Genomic DNA, 21,323 nt, shown 5'->3' with positions numbered 1-21,323 from the left:
AAAACAGGAACCAAGGGGAAAAAAATCCAATCCAGGCAGAAATTCCAGAGCTGCCTTTGCACCACCACCCTACCTAGGAGCTGCCTTCATGCAGTCTCCCAGAGTAAGATGGCTGCTGGGAGAGGAAATGGGAAAATTTCACCCCCCAGACCATCATGAACTTTTCTTCTGGGACGCAGCAGAGGAACCACAGCCAGGCCTCAAGTGTGTCCTGAGGAACCACAGCGTATTCCCCCACCCTGCAGGCCCGGGGAGCCGTTAGCAGCAGCAGTGTGGTCACTCTCGTGCCCCACCAAACCCGTGAAGATGAAGCAGTGGAAGGACAAACTGAGCCCCAGCCACGGCTGCCTTGTGGGAAGCACTGGGGACCCTTGGATATCACACAGTCAGATGCTGTGTGACAGCTTGAAGTCCTGTTCTCTCCTCCCTGTGCCAAGGCTTTCCAGGAGAATCCAGAAAAGGCCTGGCTGGAGACAAAGATGGGAGAGGATCCCAGCCCTGAGTGGAGTACACGACTATAAACTCAAGGCCACCGACAGCAGAGATGATAGCTGCCAGATAAGGACACCTGCTGTGCCTTTCAGTAAAGCTGCTTAGATGAGACAAGGGACAGGATGGTCCTTTCACTCCCCTTAACCTCCCCACCTTCAGAAATACCTTAGGACAGGCATTTGGAGAAGACCCCTGCATCCCACATCAGAGTACGTGTGGGTGATGCTTGGCTCCTGACTCCAGCATCGGGCTAACTGAGACCACTGGAGGCAGCAGAGGGCTCCAGTGATTGGGTTCTTGCCACCAGCATGGGAGACTTGGATCGAGTTCCTGGTTTCCAGCTTCCTCTGGCCTCGCTGCAGCCGCTGCAGGCACTTGTGGAGCGAACCAGTGGATGGGCTCATCTGCCACTCTGTCTCCCAAGTAAACCAAACTTTTAACAGTACACAGTGGGAAGAAGTGGCCATCAAAGAAGGAAGTACTTTTCTCTAAAGGGAGGAGAGAACTTCCACTTTGCTTATGCCCATGTCTAAATACTGACAGAGTAGGTGGACTCAAAAGGTTTCCATAGCCTAGGCAGCTCATGTCAACAGCCTCTAAGTCACTCAGGAAGAAATGCTACCCCATTAGGATGGAGCTTTTCTTCCCACCAGCCCTGTGTGGTAGGCTCTTGCTAAAAAGTTTGTTATGTGATGTGATTTCCAGTGACTGAAAGGATGAATCAGGCCTCCAGTTCCAGGGCCTGACCATCGGCATGCGCTCAGGCATCTCTCTGCTGTCTGTGCCGGGCCCAGCCCTGCCCTGGCAACAGCAGACACAGGAACCTCTCTGTTGGTTATGAGCTTCTGCACTCAGTGCATTGGCAGTAGAGCGTGGAGGCGCCCACTCTCAAGAAGTTCTTTCTCAGCCATGGCACTGTTTGTGTGTACAAAGACTATTGATTTTTGTGTGTTGATTTTCTATCCTGCAGCTTTACCAAACCCTCTTATGAGTTCCAGTAGTCTCTTAGTGATCTTTTGGTTCCTGTCTATATAGGATCATGTCATCTGCAAACGGGGATAATTTGGCCTTCTCTTTTCCAATTTGTATCCCTTTTATTTCTTTTTCTTGCCTAATGGCTCTGGCTAAAACTTCCAGAACTATATTGAACTGCAGTGCTGAAAATGAGATATATCTTGATTGCAGAGATGGTTGGTATGGAAAAAGCATATCTTAGAATCACTGAAATATAGTACTAAAAAATGCATTCTTCAGAATATTACTCAAATAACATATTAAGCATTAAATATGTTAAATTGACAAGTATTTATAATCAGTAGTATATTTATAAAGATACCATTTTTGTTTCACGACTCATTTGAAATGAAGAACAGGCTGGCACTTATATGAGGGGTCTTCAAAGAGTTCATTGGAAGTGACTATTATGAGAAAGCTATTCAAGTTTGAAACATCTTTATGCCAAAATAATTTTTAATTCCATTTCTACAAATTTTGAAGTAGCCTCATTTTAATTACTAGGAGACAATCATACTGATGGATTTCCAAATTGAAAATAATTTTTCGTTCAGAAATTATACAAATAAGAGGATGAAGTAAATGATGCCTTCCCCATAACTAAATACAGACACAGAGGCAAAATCATGGTTTGCAGCCAGGTCTCAAGTCCTGTGCTGTATTCATAATCGGTACTACTTTCTTAAAGCTATTTATAATTTTGTTTCACTTCTCATTTGCAAGAAAGAATAGACAGGTACTTACATGAGAGGTCTTCACAGAGTTCATGGAAACAGTGTTATGAAAATGCTATGCATGAGCTTCAAAAGTTTTTGCACCAAAATAAATGACTCTTGTAATTCCACTTCCAAAGTTTTGAAGTAGCCTCATCCTAATTATTAGAAGACACCTTACATAAATGTTAAAATTGATGGATTCCTTCCTTGCTTAGTATATATAAGTTGATCTTCTGTATATGAAGGTGATTAAAAATGAAACTCGATGAAGGGCCGGATGGGAGAGGAGGTAGGAGAGGGGAGGGACGCGGAGGTGAGGGAGTTTGGGAGGGGGGAGCCACAACAATACAAAAGTTGTACTTTGTAAATTCACATTTATTAAATTTAAAAAAAGATATAGACTGGCTGAATGGATTAAAATTGTTAAATCAAAAAAAAGTTGATAGATTCCTAATGTGAAAATCCTCCTTTTCATTTCTAGAATCACAAAGTCCAGGAGATGAACTGAAAGCCCTGGGCTGTGTTCTGTTCTTGGAAAGCAAAACACACAAGAGTCATTAGCATTCTTTGACTCAGCCTAGATAAGGCCAAGTGAGTAATAAAAACTGGCCATTTACTTTCCCCAGCTTCCCTGGCACTATTTTGATGCCTGCTAATTTGTTCAGCAAATCAACTCCACTTCTAAGGATTTTGTCCCACAGAACATTACCCAGCTTCTCAAAACAAGCGACTTCTTTGCATGCTCTGAAGGGGTGAAGACCAGAAAATATTGCCTAGTCAGTCACATGCCAAACACTAGCCTCATACAGCTCCTGCTGTGGGAGACCCCTGGGCTACGTAGGGAAGAATCAGGGAGCAGCGAACATTTCAACACTTGCTGGCCTTTGCTATGAAGGGACCTAGAACTGTTGCTGCCCAAAGCAGGCTGACAACCTGCGATGCTCAGCTCTGCCTGGCCCCTTCAAGTGGTGATCACCAAGGGCGCCAATAAAGGAGCCCTCTGCTCTCAGTGCTGGTCCCCTCTGCCCTGGTCTCTGGCGAGTGCTCCCCAAAGGAACTGCCAGTCTGGCGCAGAGAGCACTCCTACACCACCGCATTAGCAAGAAACTGGTCAGACACTTCCAAGGTGGGCGCCATCAGAGGATTTCTAGATGGCTCTGTCACAGAGGGCCTCAATGGATCCTGCATGTCAACCACTTCAAAATCCATCTCATTCCATTCTTCTGCATCTTCGTCTTCATACTCTTCTTCATAGTCCAGCCAGAAGTAAAGAGTAAACTCTCTGGTCCTCGCTCTTTCTGTTTGCTTTCCTCTCATGAGTTAGAGGCCAGGTGGCTAATTTATACATCACAGGGAATAAAATAACAGTGAATACTGCCGACCCCAAACACGTATACAGAATGACGGGCAGGTCAGGGTATCTTCCTTGAAGAATTCCAACTACTGCAGGAATAGCCATTTCTCCCAAGGTGCCGCCAACTACAAAGAAGGCTGCTGACTTCCCGTGGATGGTCGTGTACTGCTCGATCCAGGACACGCCGCTGGGAAACGTGGTTGCCATCGACGCCCCATACACCGACGTTGCAACCCAGAGGCAAACCGGGCTCTTGTCAAAAAGCACCAGGAAGAAAGACGAAGCCAGGCTGCCAACATTGCTCAACACAATCATGGTGCTGGGCTGTAAACACGTCGCAAAAATGATGGCCAGGCCCCTGCAGGCTGCGAACGTGGCCCAGAAGATGGAGTTCAGCCCGGCCGCCTCGCTCTCTTCCATGCCCACGTGGGTGGTGGCAAACGAGAACACATAAGAGCCATAGGTGACCTCGGCACCAACATAAAAAAAGAAGAACAGAAAAAGGAGGCAGAGAAGGGTGTGGTGGTATTTCGCCCTTCGAGATGTCCTAGCAGACATTTTTGCTTTTGGCCCTCTTGAGCTTTTCTTGAAAAACAGCACAAACAGAAAGGAAGAAACTATGAAAACGTAAGTCCCGATGACAGCATAAGCCCACAGTAAATTCATGTCCTCAGGGACTCCAAACACAGGTCCTGAGTCTGCCTCAGGTGACTGGTTGAGGGCAGGGTGGAGAGGGTCGGGCTCCGTGCGGTTCCCAGCAGGCTCTGTCGTACCCAATGCCAATTTAGCGAGCAGGGGCGCCAAAACGGCTCCCAAGGCAAAACTGAAGTGTAAGGCCTGCAAATGGGGGGCTCCTTTGTCTCCCCAGAGAGCCAAGATAAGCACATTACCACCTACCAATGAAAAACAGGGAAAATGATCTAAGTTATACTTGGTAACTTAGGGAACAAATAGTTCATTGCTGAAAAGGATTTAATCTATGTCTCACGGCACAAACCCTACAGTGTTCTGTTATCAGACATGGCAACAGAATGGTTGGCTGCTTGCTTTCTTACCTCTTTCCTTCCTTCTTTCCTTCCTTTTTTTCTCTCCTTCAATGGCAGAGTTTGAGAGAGACCAAAAGAGAGAGAGAGAGAGAGAGAGAGAGAGAGACATCTCCTCTATCTGTTGATTCACTCTCCAAATGGCTGCAGCAGCCAGCCAGGACTGAGCCAAGCCATAGCCAGGAGCCAGGAGCTTCATCCAGGTCTACCATAAAGATGGCAAAGACCCAGGTTTCGTGCCATCTTCTGCTGCCTTCCCCAGCACATCAGCAAGGAGCTGGACGTGAACCCACACTCTTATACGATGCCGGGGTTCAGGCAGTGGCTTAACCCACTATGCCACAACACTGGCCCCCAAAGTGACTTCTATGATTCCAGAATTCTTAGCCACCACCTCCAGGGAATTCAGCACCATAACGTCACACGCTCCCTGGTGGAACCTGCGGGGCAATTTAAACTGCCGCCTCTCGGACTACAGTTCTATCACAGACTGAGGCAGGGATCCTCACATAGTTACTCATTCGTATTTCAAGTAGACATGTTCATTTTAAGTATTTATTGAAGAGCAGAGAGAAAGAATGACAATAGAGAAAGGGAGAGGTCCCATCTGCTGGCCTCTCACCACATGCCTGCAATAACCATAAAGCTTAGGAGGGAACCAGAAGACTCAGTCCACGTCCCTCATGCGGGTGGCAGGAACCCAGTTAGCCCAGGCATCACCTCTGCCTCCCAGGGTCTGCATCAACAGAAGATGCAAGCAGGAGCCAGAGCTGGGATCAAATGCAGGCCCCCAGGCATGGGACACAGGCATCCCAACTGCTAAACCAAAAATTACATACTTAACAGGAAAAGTGTCCCAGCAGATAGTGGCCTCATTGTCAAAGCGCCTGTCCGTGCAGTCAGTACCCACCTAAGGAATATTATGTATTTGTGTAAACAGTAGATGCAGAACACACGTTTAGAATACTCCAGCTTTCTGTGTGCCCTCTACAGAACACAAGACACTATTCACCATCTGAACTTAACTCCACCTGATCAGCTACAAGATGCAGGCCAAGACTATCGAGCTTTGAAGGGTGTTTTTAATTAAAAGATAATTTAAAAGATAATTGTTCCCTTTTTTTTTTTTTTTTTTGACAGGCAGAGTGGATAGTGAGAGAGAGAGACAGAGAGAAAGGTCTTCCTTTTTTGCCGTTGGTTCACCCTCCAATGGCCGCCGTGGTAGGCGCGCTGCGGCTGGCGCACCGCGCTGTTCCGATGGCAGGAGCCAGGTGCTTCTCCTGGTCTCCCATGGGGTGCAGGGCCCAAGCACTTGGGCCATCCTCCACTGCATTCCCGGGCCATAGCAGAGAGCTGGACTGGAAGAGGGGCAACCGGGACAGAACCGGCGCCCCAACCGGGATTAGAACCCAGTGTGCCGGTGCCGCAAAGCGGAGGATTAGCCTGTTGAGCCACGGCGCCGGCCTCACATAGTTTCTTTAATACATTTCACAATGATAAAATGGAGAGGACCTCTGGAAGGAGGGCAGGAACTTTTGAGAGAAAAGAAGAGAAGAGAGAAGGAAAGTAGTGCACAGCGAGGGTTTCCCTCAGCTGGAAAAGCACAGTGCATTTTATAATGGGTGGCAGCCTGTATGCTTTCTCACCAAAATAATGGTTCCAGACGTGGTTTAACCTATGAAACCACCAATCTCTCCTACTCTGCAATGATGAAGTTTCATCCTGTTCACCTGCAGTGTCATTACCCACACACAGAGGACCGTGCCCTGTTTGCAGGTTGTAAATCAACATTCTTTCCTAAAACAAAATTCCTTAAGTTCGCTTCATGGTTGGCTGCTCAAAACTAGGGCACCTAATCAGCAAGAAGAAAAGTTGCCCGAAGGGTGATTCTGACTGGGTGGCACCATTCCAAGAGATCTGTGTCACTCTGGGAAGCAAGGCAAATGAAGTTTAATGCAGTAGAAAGTTCCTACTCCCAGGGATGACACTGTAGGGCTTACTGACCTGTATCCAAAATGCCAAAGGAAACACCAAAGACAGACATCACGACGATCAGTAATACAGCTGTCTTGCAAAACGGAACAAGGTAAAGACCTACTGTGGTAACCAGTGTTGACACCCCTGAGAAAAAAGGTGAGAGTCAGCCATTGAAGACAATATTCCTTTTATTTATTTATTTATTTTTTATTTTTATTTTTTGACAGGCAGAGTTAGACGGTGAGAGAGAGAGACAGAAAGGTCCTCCTTTTTCTGCTGGTTCACCCCCCCAAAGTGGCCACCACGGCCGGCACACTGCGCCGATCAGGAGCCAGGTGCTTCCTCCTGATCTCCCATGTGGGCGCAGGGCCCAAGGACCTGTGGTCACGGTCAGCATCATAAAAACTTCCAACAAGGACAAGTTAAAATGAGTAAGAGAGGAAATGAGAGCTGCAGCGTCTATATGTGGTGATTCTATTTAAATCTCTGACAATCTTTATGGCCTATAAAATAGAAATCACTGTAACAGGAACATATTTCTAGCATTGCTAATAATTGAGCTATAAATTATACAAGGCCAAGTTTTATAGCAAAATCATTATTTATTTAGGCCGGCGCCATGGCTTAACAGGCTAATCCTCCACCTTGCGGCACTGGCACACCGGGTTCTAGTCCCGGTTGGGGCGCTAGATTCTATCCTGGTTGCCCCTCTTCCAGGCCAGCTCTCTGCTGTGGCCCGGGAAGGCAGTGGAGGATGGCCCAAGTCCTTGGGCCCTGCACCTGCATGGGAGACCAGGAGAAGCACCTGGCTCCTGGCTTCAGATCAGCGAGATGCGCTGTCCGCTGCAGCCATTGGAGGGTGAACCAACGGCAAAAAGGAAGATCTTTCTCTCTGTCTCTCTCTCTCACTATCCACCCTACCTATTAAAAAAAAAATCATTATTTATTTAAATGTTTCATATGTAAGAACCTAAAGATATATTTTTTTAGATATCAGGTAAAACATCAAAAAGTAAGATGAAATTAGTAAACTTTCATAGATATATTACTTTGGGGATTACAGAAATACAAAAAAAAAATTATTCTTTCAACCTACTTTGGAAATGAGAGGGATTGTTGTATTTATTCACTAACAATAAACTATTCTCTTTGTTTCCAAATGAATTCTATCACATTAACCTACATTTTCGTTAAGCCTGTCAATTTACTCAATAGAGAGAATGCTAGTAGCTTTGCCGTCTCCCATTTGCAGGAAGAGGGAGGGCAGTCTGGAGTCATCATTGTATGGGTTCCTCCATCCCTCCCTCACTAGCCAGTGGCCACCTGGGCAGGTTCACGGAGCTTATTCTGACCTCTGCCCGACACCCTGTTAAACAGAGCTTTTTATTTGCATAACCAGTGGGTGACCCTGGAGTAGCGCTTCAATTGCAGTGCTAAGGATTTTACACATCCTGCGGCTTATCTTCATTTCCAGAGGGCCCAACACAGCTTCTCTGTAATTGCCAGGGCGAGAACAGGCACCAGGGAAACACAAGTTCTGTCCAGGCCACGTAAACACTAACCATTTCAGTGGCCTAGAGATAGTAGTTTTCATGTTTAAAGACAAACTGAATTCACTGAAAATCACAAAGAAGTGAAAATTAGTGTTTACTTACCCAAAAGTAAAAAATGATTTACACTGTCAAAAAGTATTCCACCAATCACAGAGCCACTCAAATATCCGAAGGCACGGCCCACAAAAATTTGAGAAAGACTGCTGATGTTTCGGTTCACATTTGTTGCCAGATCTTGAAACGTGGGTCCCAATATAGCGACATTCATTCCCTAAAATTTAAAAAACAAAGACTTTACAACATTAAAATAACTCTGGTAGATTTTTCCACTCAAAAAAGAGGGTGGGATTACCATGTAATGTAAGAAATTAGTTTAATTCCCAACATCTGGGAACATTCACAGTAACAATGAAAGCATTTCTAGAGATACCTACTTTGTTGTTTTGCTATTTTTTATAACTCAATTTTTAAAAAGTTCATTAATTCTTTAAGTAATTAGGGGAAATTTCATTTTCCTTTTGCACAATTCCTTAAAAGACTGTTCCACATTAAGTGTTAATAAAATATAACATTGAAACATGCCACAATGGTTGACACGGCTTGGGACACCCACACACCGTGTTGGAGCTCTTGAGTTCCATTTACCAGCTCTGCTGCCGATTCCAGCTTTCTGCTAATTCACACTCTGGGACAGCAGAGATATCTCATATCCTGGGGGCCCCAGGTTGTTCCCATCTCCTGGTTTTGGCCTGTTCCGGCCCCGGTCTGTTGTGGACATACGGGGAGTGAATTAGCAGATGCAATGTCTGTCTGTCTCTCTATGATTCTCTGCCCTTCAAATAAAAGCCAGTAAACAATTTTTAAATAGCTTTGTAGATTTTGAAATATGCCACATGTACAAATGATGTTTAAAATTCAAAGTACTAAAACATCAAAATATTGTTCTCATTTCTTATATTAAACAGCAATGCATTTCTGGACTCACATGGAGTCCTTCCTGTGAACTACCCCTATAAAACATGCAAAGTATAAATAGTTGAAATGTTTCTAAATCTGTGCTTTCCTTCAAAGAAACCTCCAAGCCATCAGGAAGGTAGCCTCTAGTGCTATTATATTATAGTACAGGGTCACGCCTAGAGTGACTTTAACAGTAAGTAAAGTGATTTAACTTTACTCAAAGCCCACACAGAGTGTTAAGTTATATTATTAGCCTAGAGCCGCCTACATTCATAGCAAACTGTAATCTACTGGGCAGGCACTGTGGTGTAGCGGGTGAAGCTGCCACCTACAGTGCTGGCATCCCATGTGGGCACCGGTTCGAATCCCAGCTGCTCCACTTCCAATCCAGCTCTCTGTATGGCCTGAGAAAGCAGTAGAAGATGGCCCAAATCCTTGGGCCCCTGCACCCATGTGGGAGACCCAGAAGAAGCTACTGGCTCCTGGCTTTGGATCGGGACAGCTCTGGGTATTGTGGCCACCTGGGGAGTGAATCAGCAGATGGAAGCTCTTTCTTTCTCTCCCTCTGCCTCTCTGTAACTCTGCCTTTCAAATAATTAATCTTTAAGGGGCCAGCCCTGTGGCTTAGCAGGTAAAGCCACTGCCTGCAGTGCTGGCATCCCATATGGGCTCCAGTTTGAGTCCAGGCTGCTCCACTTCCAATCCAGCTCTCTGCTACAGCCAGGGAAAGCAGTAGAAGATGGCCCAAGTCTAGTTGGCATTCTTTAAACCCACATGGGAGACCTGGAAGAAGCTCCTGTCTCCTGGTTTCAGATCGGCACAGCTCCGGCCGTTGTAGCCAATTAGGGAGTGAACCAGCAGATGGAAGACCTCTCTCTCATTGCCTCTTCTCTCTGTGTAACTCTGACTTTCAAATAAATAAATAAATCTTAAAAAAAAAAAAAAAGCAACAACAAAAAACCTTAATCTTATTATGTCAACAAATTGCAGCCTAACTGGGAGATCAGTTGTAACAAGTAAACAGACTTTCAGCCAATCACAGGCTGCATCGTGCTCAGACACGTCCATATAAGGCAAGTATGGAACTGTATACTTTTAAAAAGTGGGGTTAATTTTACTAAGGACAATTTAGAATTAAAGCGACCACCATGGGGAAAGTTTGAATCTAAATACAATTGTTAACCTGAAAGTTGCATTAGAAAAGAAAAGACCCCTGGGGCCAGCCTTGAGGTGCAGAGGGTTAAGCCAGTTTGGGGCACCCACATTCCATATCAGAGCACCTGGAATGGAATCTCTCTTCTTCCTTTGCTTCTGATCCAGCTTCCTGCTAATGCACCTGAGAGACAGCAGATAATGGCTCAAGTAGAGTCCCTATCACTCCTGTGGGAGACCAGGATGGAGTTCCTGGCTTTGGTTGGGCCCAGCCCTGGCAGTTGGAGGCATCTGGAGAATGAACCAGTGGATGGAAGCTCTCTCCCACGTGCCCACTTCTCTCTGTTGCTTTTAAATTAATAAAAATGAGTAAATTAAAAAAAAAAAAACAGAAAAAGAAAGAATCCAAAATGTCACAAAAGCAATGGGATACATTCTTTCTTTAACTGGCATCTAAGAGAAATTAATCAAAGACCACCTTTGTGGTTTCTTACAGAAGACAAACTTAAAAATTCTTAGTCCTTTTCATGTCAGTCAAAAAGCTTCAGTCATCTTGGGTGGGAAATCTTGTTTTACTGGCCAGAAAAATAATTTGGATCCAGGTATTCTTCAAAAAATTTGTGAGTTTTATTTTACTTGGCACGTGTCTAAAATTTTTAAATAAAAACTGTAAGGTATGTGCTTGTTTCTATCTGTAGGTATGTGTATATGAGATGATATTTATAGATGACATATTTCTATTGCCAATTTCAAACTTAATTTTTTAAAAACATTATTGTATTTTTCTGAAAGGCAGAATTACAGGGAGAGAGAGAGAGAGAGAGAAAGAATTTTCCATCTGCTAGTTCACTACCCAAATGGCCACAATGGCTGGAGCTGAAGCTAAGAACCTAGAGCTGCTTCTACTTTTTCAAAAAGGAAACACAGATTCCAGAATTGAAGGGTAAGTTATTTCTGATTGTTTATAATAATCACTCTAAAAAAAGATTTATATATTTATTTGAAAAGCAACATGACAGGAAAGAAGAGAGAGAAAAACGGCGGGGGAGGGCGTGTGTGCATGTGAGAGAGAGATCAATCTTCCATTGGTTGGTTCACTCCCCAAATGCCTACAACAGCCTGCCCACAGCCAGGTGCCTGGAACTCCATCTGGGTCCCTGCCACCCAAGCACTTGGGCCATCTTCAGCCGCTTTCCCAGGCACATTAACAGGGAGAGGGATCAGAAATGGAGCAGCTGGGTCTCAACTGGAGCCCATATGGGATGCTGGCATCACAGATGGAGGCTTAACTGGCTAGGCCACAGCACCAGGCCCAGTTGGTTTTCAGAATCATAAATGCTTGTATAAATGAAGTATTCTCTTTCAAAAAAAAAAAAAAAAAACAAACCTAACCAGATGCTTTTCAGGTTCATGTGACTTGGTGATCTTTGGTTAAATAAAGAATATTGATCTAATTAAAACAGGCATTCTTCAGTCTTCAGCATTAAATATCATACAATTGCATGGCTCTTCCTACCTACATTTACTGATAAACAAAACTTTGTTATCTCTATATTAAAAGTTTTTGTCAGCAAGAAAAATAACATGATGCCTAGCTGTTAGATGTTTCATCTTTAGAAGCAATTCAATCATAATTGTTAAAATGAGTTGGCCAGCACCGCGGCTCACTAGACTAATCCTCTGCCTGCGGCACTGGCACCCCAGGTTCTAGTCCTGGTTGGGGTGCCAGATTCTGTCCCGGTTGCTCCTCTTCCAGGCCAGCTCTCTGCTGTGGCCCCGGGAAGGCAGTGGAGGATGACCCAGGTCCTTGGGCCCTGCACCCGCATGGAGGAAGCACCTGGCTCCTGGCTTTGGAGCGGTGCTGCACGCTGGCCATAGTGGCCTTTTGGGGGGTGAACCAACGGAAAGAAGACCTTTCTCTCTGTCTCTCTCTCTCACTGTCTAACTTTGTCTGTCAAAAAAAAAAAAAAAAAGAGTTAAGGGCCGGCACTGTGGCGTAGTAGGCTGAGCCTCCGCCTGTAGTGCTGGCATCCCCATATGGGTGCCGGTTCAAGTCCTGGCTGCTTCTCTTCCAGTCTAGCTCCCTGCTAATGTGCCTAGGAAAAGCAGTGGAAGATGGCCCAAGGGCTTGGGCCTTGCATCCATGTGGGGAGACCCAGAAGAAGCTTCTGGCTCCTGGCTTTAGATTGGCCCAGCTCCAGCTGTTGTGACCATTTGAGGAGTGAACCTGCAGATCGAAGACCTTGCTCTCTTGTTTCTCCCTCTCTCTGTCTGTAACTCTACCTTTCAAATAAATAAAATCTTTTTTAAAAAGGTGATTTATGGCCGGTGCCGCGGCTCACTAGGCTAATTCTCTGCCTGCAGCGCCGGCACACGGGGTTCTAGTCCCGGTCGGGGCGCCAGATTCTGTCCCGGTTGCCCCTCTTCCAGGCCAGCTCTCTGCTATGGCCCGGGAAGGCAGTGGAGGATGGCCCAAGTGCTTGGGCCCTGCACCCCATGGGAGACCAGGAGAAGCACCTGGCTCCTGGCTTCGGATCAGCGAGGTGCGCCTGCCATAGCGCGCCGGCCGTGGTGGTCATTGGAGGGTGAACCAAAGGTAAAGGAAGACCTTTCTCTCTGTCTCTCTCTCTCTCTCTCTCACCGTCCACTCTGCCTGTCAAAAATAAATAAATAAATAAATAAATAAATAAATAAATAAATAGATTAAAACAGATAAAAGATAAAATTCCCATATAAAAGATGACCTTCCTATATCAGAATGTTTTAACATCCTTATCAAGAAGGGAAAGTTGAGGCTGAGAGAAATCTGTCCAAAGAGCTGAATACTCAGGCATAGTTTTTTTTTTTTAAAGAATGATTTTATTTATTTTGAAAGACAGAGGAGTTACAGAGAGAAGTAGAACTAGAGAGAGAGAGAGAGAGAGAGAGAGAGAGAGGTCTTCCACTCCGCTGGTTCACTCCCCAAATGACTACAATGGCCAGAGCTTAGCTGATTCAAAGCCAGGAGCTTCTTCCGGATCTCCCACATGGGTGCAAGGACCCAATCACTTGGGCCATATTCCACTGCTTTCTCAGGCCATAAGGAGAGAGCTGGATCGGAAGAGGAGCAGCCAGGACTAGAACGGGTGCCCATAAGGGATGCTGGCGATGCAGGCTGGGGCTTTAACCCGCTGCACCACAGTGCCGGCCCCTCAGGCACAGCTTTAAAATAAGAAACAGATGGAGCCGGCACTGTGGTGCAGCGGGTTAAAGCCCCAGCCTGCATCGCCAGCATCCTTCTTGAGCACCTGTTCTAGACCCGGCTGCTTTTCTTCTGATTGGTTCTCTATGACCTGGGAAAGCAGTAAAAGATGGTTCAAATCCTTGGGCCCCTGCACCTGCATGGGAGACCTGGAAGAAGCTCCTGGCTTTGGATCGGCACAGCTCCAGCCGTTGTGGCCAATTGTGGAGTGAACCATCGGATAGAAGACCTCTCTCTCTCTTTCTCTCTGCCTCTCCTCTCTCTGTGTAACTCTTTCAAATAAAGAAATAAATCTTTTTTTTTTTTTTTTGACAGGCAGAGTGGATAGTGAGAGAGAGAGAGACAGAGAGAAAGGTCTTCCTTTTTGCCATTGGTTCACCCTCCAATGGCCGCAGCGGCCGGGGCATCGCGCTGATCCGAAGCCAGGAGCCAGGTGCTTCTCCTGGTCTCCCATGGGGTGCAGGGCCCAAGCACTTGGGCCATCCTCCACTGCCTTCCCGGGCCATAGCAGAGAGCTGGCCTAGAAGAGAGGCAACCGGGATAGAATCCGGCGCCCCAACCGGGACCAGAACCCGGTGTGCCGGCGCCGCAAGGTGGAGGATTAGCCTGTTAAGCCACGGCGCCGGCAAGAAATAAATCTTTAAAAAAAAGAAAAGAAGAAACAGAAAAAAAGATAAAATTTTGCCTTTTCTACAGTTTCTTATTACAGAGAAACTAAAGATATTTGGATCTTTAAGACGCATGTTCTGTGCTTCACTGACAAATTGTACTACTGGGAAAGCTCACGCTTCTAGAAATTGTGATTCATAATTTTGCCAAGCTACAGGTTGGTAGTATGACCAGTCATAATTGCTTGTATCCTAGTATTCCTAGAAAGCAAGGTCCCTGAGTGTTAAAAATTCAAATATAGGGGCCAGTGCTGTGGCATAGGGAGTAAAGACACCTGGGACACCAGTATCCCATGTGGGTCCCAGTTTGAGTCCCAGCTGCTCCACTTCTGATCCAGCTCCCTGCTAATGCACCTGGAAAAGCTACAGGAGATGGCCCAAGTGCTTAGGCCCCTGCACCCATGTGGGAGACCCAGAAGAAGCCCCTGGCTCCTAGCTTTGGATTGGCCCAACTCTGGCCTTTGTAGCCATTTGGGGAATGAACCAGTAGATGGAAGATCTGGATATCTCCCCCACCACCACCATCTCCCCTTCTCTGTCTCTCCTCTCTCTGTAACTCTGCCTTTCAAATCAATAAATAAATATTTTTTAAAATTCTGATATAGATAACTAAAATCATTAGGAAAAAGATGGGAATAACTCTATCTGCAAGTATATGAGGTAAATAAGATGGGTTTTGGGTAAGGAAAAGCCAGAAGATATGAGGATGTTTTCTTTTATGAAGAGAAAAAGTCCTATCTGTTCTAAATGAAAATGGTTGTTCCGAAATGACGAAGTGAATGTACAAGACAAAAGCTGAATGCATAAGAAAATTGGAGAAGCTCCTAGAAGATGACTCCTGTGGAAAAAAAAAATCTTTGATGTGACTAAGCTAAGATTAGAAGGTAATGAGTTTGTGAGAAAACTGAGTCTCGGGCCCCTATCTCTGAAAGGGGCCTGTCCAGACTCCTGGAACCACAGACCTGGAGGTGTTGGGGCAGTCGGCCAGAGCTCTCCCTAGAAGCAAATGTGTCGTAGATGTGGACAGATTTCCCAAGACTACAGTTCCGCGCTTCTCTGCCTTCGTGAAAGACGTCTCTTTTTTCCCCTTTTACTCCGTATCCCACTGTCCTAATTCCCCCCTTTCCTTACAGGAAAATCCACGGGACCATCATATGTGAGCGACTTTAGCAAAAACACGCTCTACCGAGAAAAGAGAGCAACTGGAGGCTTGGGGTTAGTGCCTCAAGGTCAGTTCACACTCCCACCACTGCCAACGCCTCTGTGGGTTCTCAGTGACCATCACCTTGAAACTCCAGACAGCAGGGGTGGGGAACATCCACCCTGAGGCCACAGAAGGGCCCCTGCATCATGCCGTCTGCCCTGCAAGGCAACCACAGACGGGACTGAGTTCCATAAAAACAGACTAATGTTGAAGCTGATAACTTTTGTATGGCTCGAGAATGATGATACAAATATCCAAATGGCCCTTGGCAGAGAAAGGCTTGCGCACCCCTGCCCCAAAGCAGAGTGGAAAGCAGTTCTTGATGTTGTTTGTAGACGTCACTCTACTTGCTTTCCTGTATTGCCTGGAAAGAGCAGCCCGACCCTTCCAATCACCACCGACACCAGCACATGTTGAACCTACTCCAGTGGTAAGTGTGAGAGGTACTGTGCTTCCCAGCATGGGGCACTCGAGCCCGGAGTCCTACCCGTGTGGGTCCAGGTAGTTGCCTGTAGCTGTCAGCGTATGAACTCCTGTAAGGTCCCTTTCCACAAAATGTAGTTCTGCACCCTTACAGCACGCTCTGACAGGACCAGAAAACAAACCAAAAAACCACCCGACTTTCCCACTGAACCTAGTTCAGGGACTATGCTGATGTATGGGCAAACGAATTCAGCTGACCTCTGCTAAAACACCACTAGGTGGCCTGCTTTTCCAGTCCTCAAGGCTTTTATTGGATCTGCGTAGAATTTGCTCAGTTGATCCTGCCTCCTCGCTGGTTCAGATCTTGTTACTTGTCCTGGCCCACTTCTGCCTTCAAACAGCTTTCCTGAAAGTTCCCATCATCAGAGGCCAAAGTGGCCAACACTGGAAATTAGGACCACCTGTGAAACATGCACCGAGGGTACTTTGCTCTGCGCAGTTTCTAATACAGTTCCTAGGGGCTCCCTCTGCAACGAGGTGCCAGTTGTATGCAGTGTGTCAGCTGTGGGAAATCTTAGGTTTTGTAGTCAACCAGACCGCCCGCTTTCCCCGAGGGTTCACTCTGTGACAGGTGGATGGGAACAGAAACACTTGGTGGGCCCTCGGGCAGCTTCACATGCTATGGGCATGTGCGGTGTGCGGTGCTCAACAAAATACCGAATGTTGCACTTCACTTTCCCCTGACATTTACAGGAAACAATTTAAAAGGTGGCTTATACTGTCCCTTCTAGAGAGTGCCACAACTACATCAAGAAATTTCTCAGGGCAAAGGAACACATGCCGTGCTTATGCAAGGGGCTCCCCGTTGCTTGGCAGGCACCTGAATGGCAGGAACCTTCTGGACGAGACCTCTGGGAAGGCTGAGACAAGATCGTGCGTGTGGCAGGGACTGAGGCCAGCGTCATACACATGTGCACTCCTTGCCTCCTGCGCCACCTTGGGACGCTGTCAGCAATAAGGCCATCACCAGAATGCAGGCTGCTGAACTTGGACCGGAATCATGAACCAAAATAAGCCTCTGTCCTTTCCTTTTTAAGATTTATTTTATTTATTTGAAAGACAGAGTTACAGAGAGGTAGAGACAGAGGTTACAGAAAGGTAGAGACAGAGAGAGAGGTCTTCCATTTGCTGGTTCATTCCCCAGATGGCCGCAACAGCCAGAGCTGCGCTGATCCGAAGCCAGGAGCCAGGTGCCTTCTCCTGGTCTCCTATGCGGGGGCAGGCCCCAAGGACTTGGGCCATCCTCCACTGCCTTCCCATGCCATAGCAGAGAGCTGGATGGGAAGAGGAGCAGCTAGGACCAGAACCAGTGTCCACATGGGATGCTGGCACTTCAGACCAGGGTTTTAACCGACTGCACCACAGTGCCAGCCCCAACCTCTCTCCTTTTTAAGCTACCCAGCCTCTGGTATTATACTAACAGTTTAGTAATACAATGGCTATTCCAAGGTTGTCTAACCTTTGACTACTGGGTTTCCAGTTTACTGATATGTTATCAACCTAACTACAAAAAAAAAAAGTAGATACCCTTTTAGTAAGACTTTTTTTTTTTTTTAAACAATGAACTATGGTCCTTAATCACCCCCATGCCCTGAACAAAGACTATGACCAACTGGACACTGTTCAACTGCATTTATGGCCTGAACATTGAACTGTTTGATTTGATTTCAGTCCGGGAGACTCCCGTTAAGGAGTCTACTTCAGTCTCTCCCTATGAGCCTCCCAGTGGCCATGTAACAGTCTACCTGTTACTAACACTCTTCCCACAGTAAATCGTTCTCCTAGATGGTTAGAACAGCAAAAACATGAAGAAAGCATAAGAATCAAGCATGGCCAGCGCTGTGGCACAGTGCGCTGAGCCGCTGCCTGCATCCCATATGGGCGCCTGTAGGAGTCCTGGCTGCCCCACTTCAGATCCAGCTCCCTGCTAATGTGTCCGGGAAAGCAGTGGAGGATGGCAGAGTGCTGGCGCCCCCGCCATCCACATGGAGACCTGGATGGAGATCCAGTCTCCTGGCTTCAGCCTAGCCCAGCCACAACCATTTGAGGAATAAACCAGTGAGTGGAAGCTAACTCTGCCTTTTAAATACATCTTTCCCACAAGACCATTCAACTAATCTGATATTGAAAATCATGAATTCTATGATATGAAACCAGTCCATTATTATGGCGACAGAAATTGGTGTCAGTGCCCAAGATTTTAGTTAATCTCAAAATTGATAGGATGGATAAAAAGATGGGACATTTCAATTTAGGATGGCCTTAAGCTGCCTGCAGAAGAACCAACTGCAACCTAACACAGTAAGTTTATTTGATTTTTTTTAAAAAGATTTACTTATCTGAAAGAGTTACACAGAGAAAGGAGGAGAGGCAGAGAGAGAGAGGTCTTCCATCTGCTGGTTCACTCCCCAACAGGCTGCAATGGCTGGAGTTGTGCCAACCCGAAGCCAGGAGCCAGGAGATTTTTCTGGGTCTCCCGCATGGGTGCAGGGGCCCAAGGACTTGGGCCATCTTCTACTGCTTTCCCAGGCCATAGTAGAGAGCTGGATTGGAAGTGGGGCAACCAGGTTCTAACCGGCACCCATATGGGATGCTGGCGCTTCAGGTCAGGGCATTAACCCAATGTGCTACAGCACCGGCCCCACACAGTAAGTTTAAAAACTGCAACCTAGGGGCCAGCACCGTGGCGCAGTAAGTTAAGCATCCTCCTGTGGCACCGGCATCCCATATGGGCACTGGTTTGAGTCCCAGCTGCTCCACTTCCAATCCAGCTCCCTGCTGATGGCCTGGGAAAGCAGTGGAAGATGGCCCAAGTGCTTGGGCTCTTGCACCCACATAGTAGACCCAGGTTGGAGCCCCTGGCTTCTGATTGGCTCATCTCCAGCTATTGTGGTCATTGGGGAGTAAACCAGCAGATGGAAGACCTTTCTCTGTCTCTCCCTCTCTTTAACTCTGCCTTTCAAGTAAATAAATCTTTAAAAACAAATTAAAAACTGTGAATATATATATAAGTATCACAGCCACCACGCTTTCAGCCATTCACAGGTTGCAATTTCTCAGCCATGTCCAAATAAGGCAAAGAACTGTAACCACTCAGGGAATTTCTGTAGGTCACTGTCTCTGTCTATAGACTGCAGTGGTTAAGGATGTGGTATAGTTCCTGAATCACTTCCTGGCTCAAAGAAACTCTGCTAAATTTAAACCGTTTAAAATTGTTCACAATTCGCAACCACTAAAGGTTCCAGTTGGCTTCCAGAGGAAATTCGCTGCACTTTAAGAAAAAAATCCTAACTGATCCACATTTCAAAAACAATTGACTGTAACTACGCCGCTCCAAGTAGGCGGCCAGCAGCTGGTCCGAGGCGGGAAGCCGGAGCACGGGAGGCAATCAGCCGGCTCAGCCTGAGGACTGCGAGCAGGACCGGCCGCCGCACGGCCAGGCTGAGCCGCTAGTCGGTCTCCTTCCGCCCCCTCCCCGTCAAAACCTCAGGATCAGCTGTGGCTCAGGGTCCTCGCTAAGGGAGCTCCCCTCCCAGCTCCCCGGCCTCACAGGAATCAGGCGCTCCAGAACAAACCCCCAAGGAGGGAACTGAGGGGCGGCCCAAGGGGGTAGGCAGAATTCTCGCCTTGCAGTCTGCTGCAAAAAACGCTTAACAATCTGAAGGCTGGTTTTAAAGGGCCTGTGGGCCGAATGGCAGATAAGTCGGCTCTGCTCTTAACCACCCGTGTCGTCCAGAAAAGTCTCTTTCCTCTCTGGGCCCATTTCCCGCTATGCAATTGGTAAGAGTTTGGTCACGCCACCAAAAAGAGGAAATGCCAGAAAACCAGCTTTTCGGTGTAACAGCTGAGTGGCTGGGGGAGGAGGGCATCCCAGGAAAGGCAGGAAGGTTTGCTGAAGCAGGAAACATACTGGGAAAATCAACTTTGCGCTTGACCACAACCCCTCCACGATTAGAGCTGTGCCCATTTTCCAGAAGACGAAACTGAGGCCCGCGCCGATGACAGAACGCGCCCACGGTCAAGTCGGCGGCGGCAGAGCCAGGCGCGCACGTCCCGGCGCCCCGGCCTGGGAGGATCCAGCCCCAGCGCTCACCAGCCCCAGGAAGGCGGCGTACAGGACCACGGTGGTGAACCAGCGCAGCGCGCTCCCGGCCCGGCTGCCGCGGCGCCCGCACCCCGCCGCCGCCGCCGCCGGCTCCCGGTCGGCCGGGGCCGGGGCCGGGGCCGGGAGGAGCTGCTGCCCGGCGGCAGGGGCGCCGCGGAGCTCCAGGGCCCCGTCCAGCGTGGCGGCTCGGGGGCGGGGGTCTCGCGGGGCCTGGGAGCTCCGAGCTCAGCCCGCGACCCTCCAGACCTGCCTGTCCCCCACTGGGGCCACCTCGCTCGTCTGCCCCTAGTCGGGAACTCCAACTGGAACTTTGGAACTCGAGGGTGTGGAAAAGAGCGCACCCGGGCCCGTCAATTCACCTGCCCCGTTCGCGGGTCACGTGGTGGGAAAATGGCTGCCTGCCAACCCCGACCGCGACGCGAGCCGGAAGTTGGTGTGGTTGTCTAGGCGACCGCGACGCGAACCGGAAGTTGGTGTGGTCGTCTAGGCGACCGGACGCTGATAGCAAATACTCCTGCGGTGCGCACGTGGAGCGCGGGGTCCGTTTGCGGGACCCCCAGGAAAGCTTGGTGCGCCCGGTTGCTCTGTCCCCAGGCTGGCCAGAGCCTCCAGAGCTTTTCTCCGCCGTCCACCTGAAATGCTCGTGTGCCCCTGACCCCTCTAGCCCCCATCCGCGGAGGCCCGCGGGCTGCCCAGCTTAGTTCATCGTTCCTGGCAACCCAGGTGTCCTGTCCCCTCCGTGTGGTCACCGCGTCCTTCCCGTCTACCTGGGAAACGTCGCTCACGCCGATCCTAGCTCTGCGGTCCCGCTCCCTTAGTTCTTGTCCGGCTTGGACGACAATGGAGGCTGTCTAACCCATCTCCAGAGCTCCTGTCCTGAAAACCCCAGGGGGGTCTCTGGCACGTCGAGGTGAAGACAGGAGGCAGGACCTTCACAGGGAGGGTCGGGCACTCAGGACAGACAGAGGGAGCAGTTGCAGCTACAAGTTCGTATTTAGTTGAAACAATGAAAGTCAAGTGGCTGTGGACCACAGCATTTGTGCTGCAGTAGAAGTATAAATAGGAACCGAGGGCTATGGGACAAGTCGAAGGGAGGAATTAATCCCATTTGGGAGAGCTGTAGAGTGTTCCACAGAGAAGTTGGGTCTTTGAAGGCGAGGTAGAATCTACCTTAGCAATGGGTATTTTGAGTGGAAAAACAACTGTTAGTGCAGATGTACCAAGAAACCCCAGTGCATGGAGTGTTTGTAAGCCAGGCTATGCTAGATGCTGGGAAACCAGTGAGCTCAGATACAATCCCACCCTCACTGAGTTTATAGACCACTGCTAAACATTATTGCACAAAATAATGCTAAGTACAGTGA

General features: G+C 47.8%; 1 protein-coding gene across 1 annotated transcript; it reads right to left on the bottom strand.

Moving 5' to 3' along the window:
• Positions 1-2,602: 2,602 nt before the first annotated feature.
• Positions 2,603-19,998, bottom strand: LOC133757045 (sodium-dependent glucose transporter 1C-like). The gene is given in 5 exon segments (XM_062187664.1): positions 2,603-3,480; positions 3,482-4,469; positions 6,624-6,740; positions 8,252-8,420; positions 19,948-19,998. Coding segments are annotated over 4 exon segments (1,557 nt in total). The 5' UTR covers positions 8,418-8,420; positions 19,948-19,998; the 3' UTR covers positions 2,603-3,194.
• Positions 19,999-21,323: the final 1,325 nt, after the last annotated feature.

The sequence above is a fragment of the Lepus europaeus genome, chromosome 3, assembly GCF_033115175.1.
Source record: "Lepus europaeus isolate LE1 chromosome 3, mLepTim1.pri, whole genome shotgun sequence".
NCBI lineage: Eukaryota > Metazoa > Chordata > Mammalia > Lagomorpha > Leporidae > Lepus > Lepus europaeus.
Note: the sequence above shows the minus strand (reverse complement) of the source record. Positions and strands in the feature narration are given on the sequence as shown.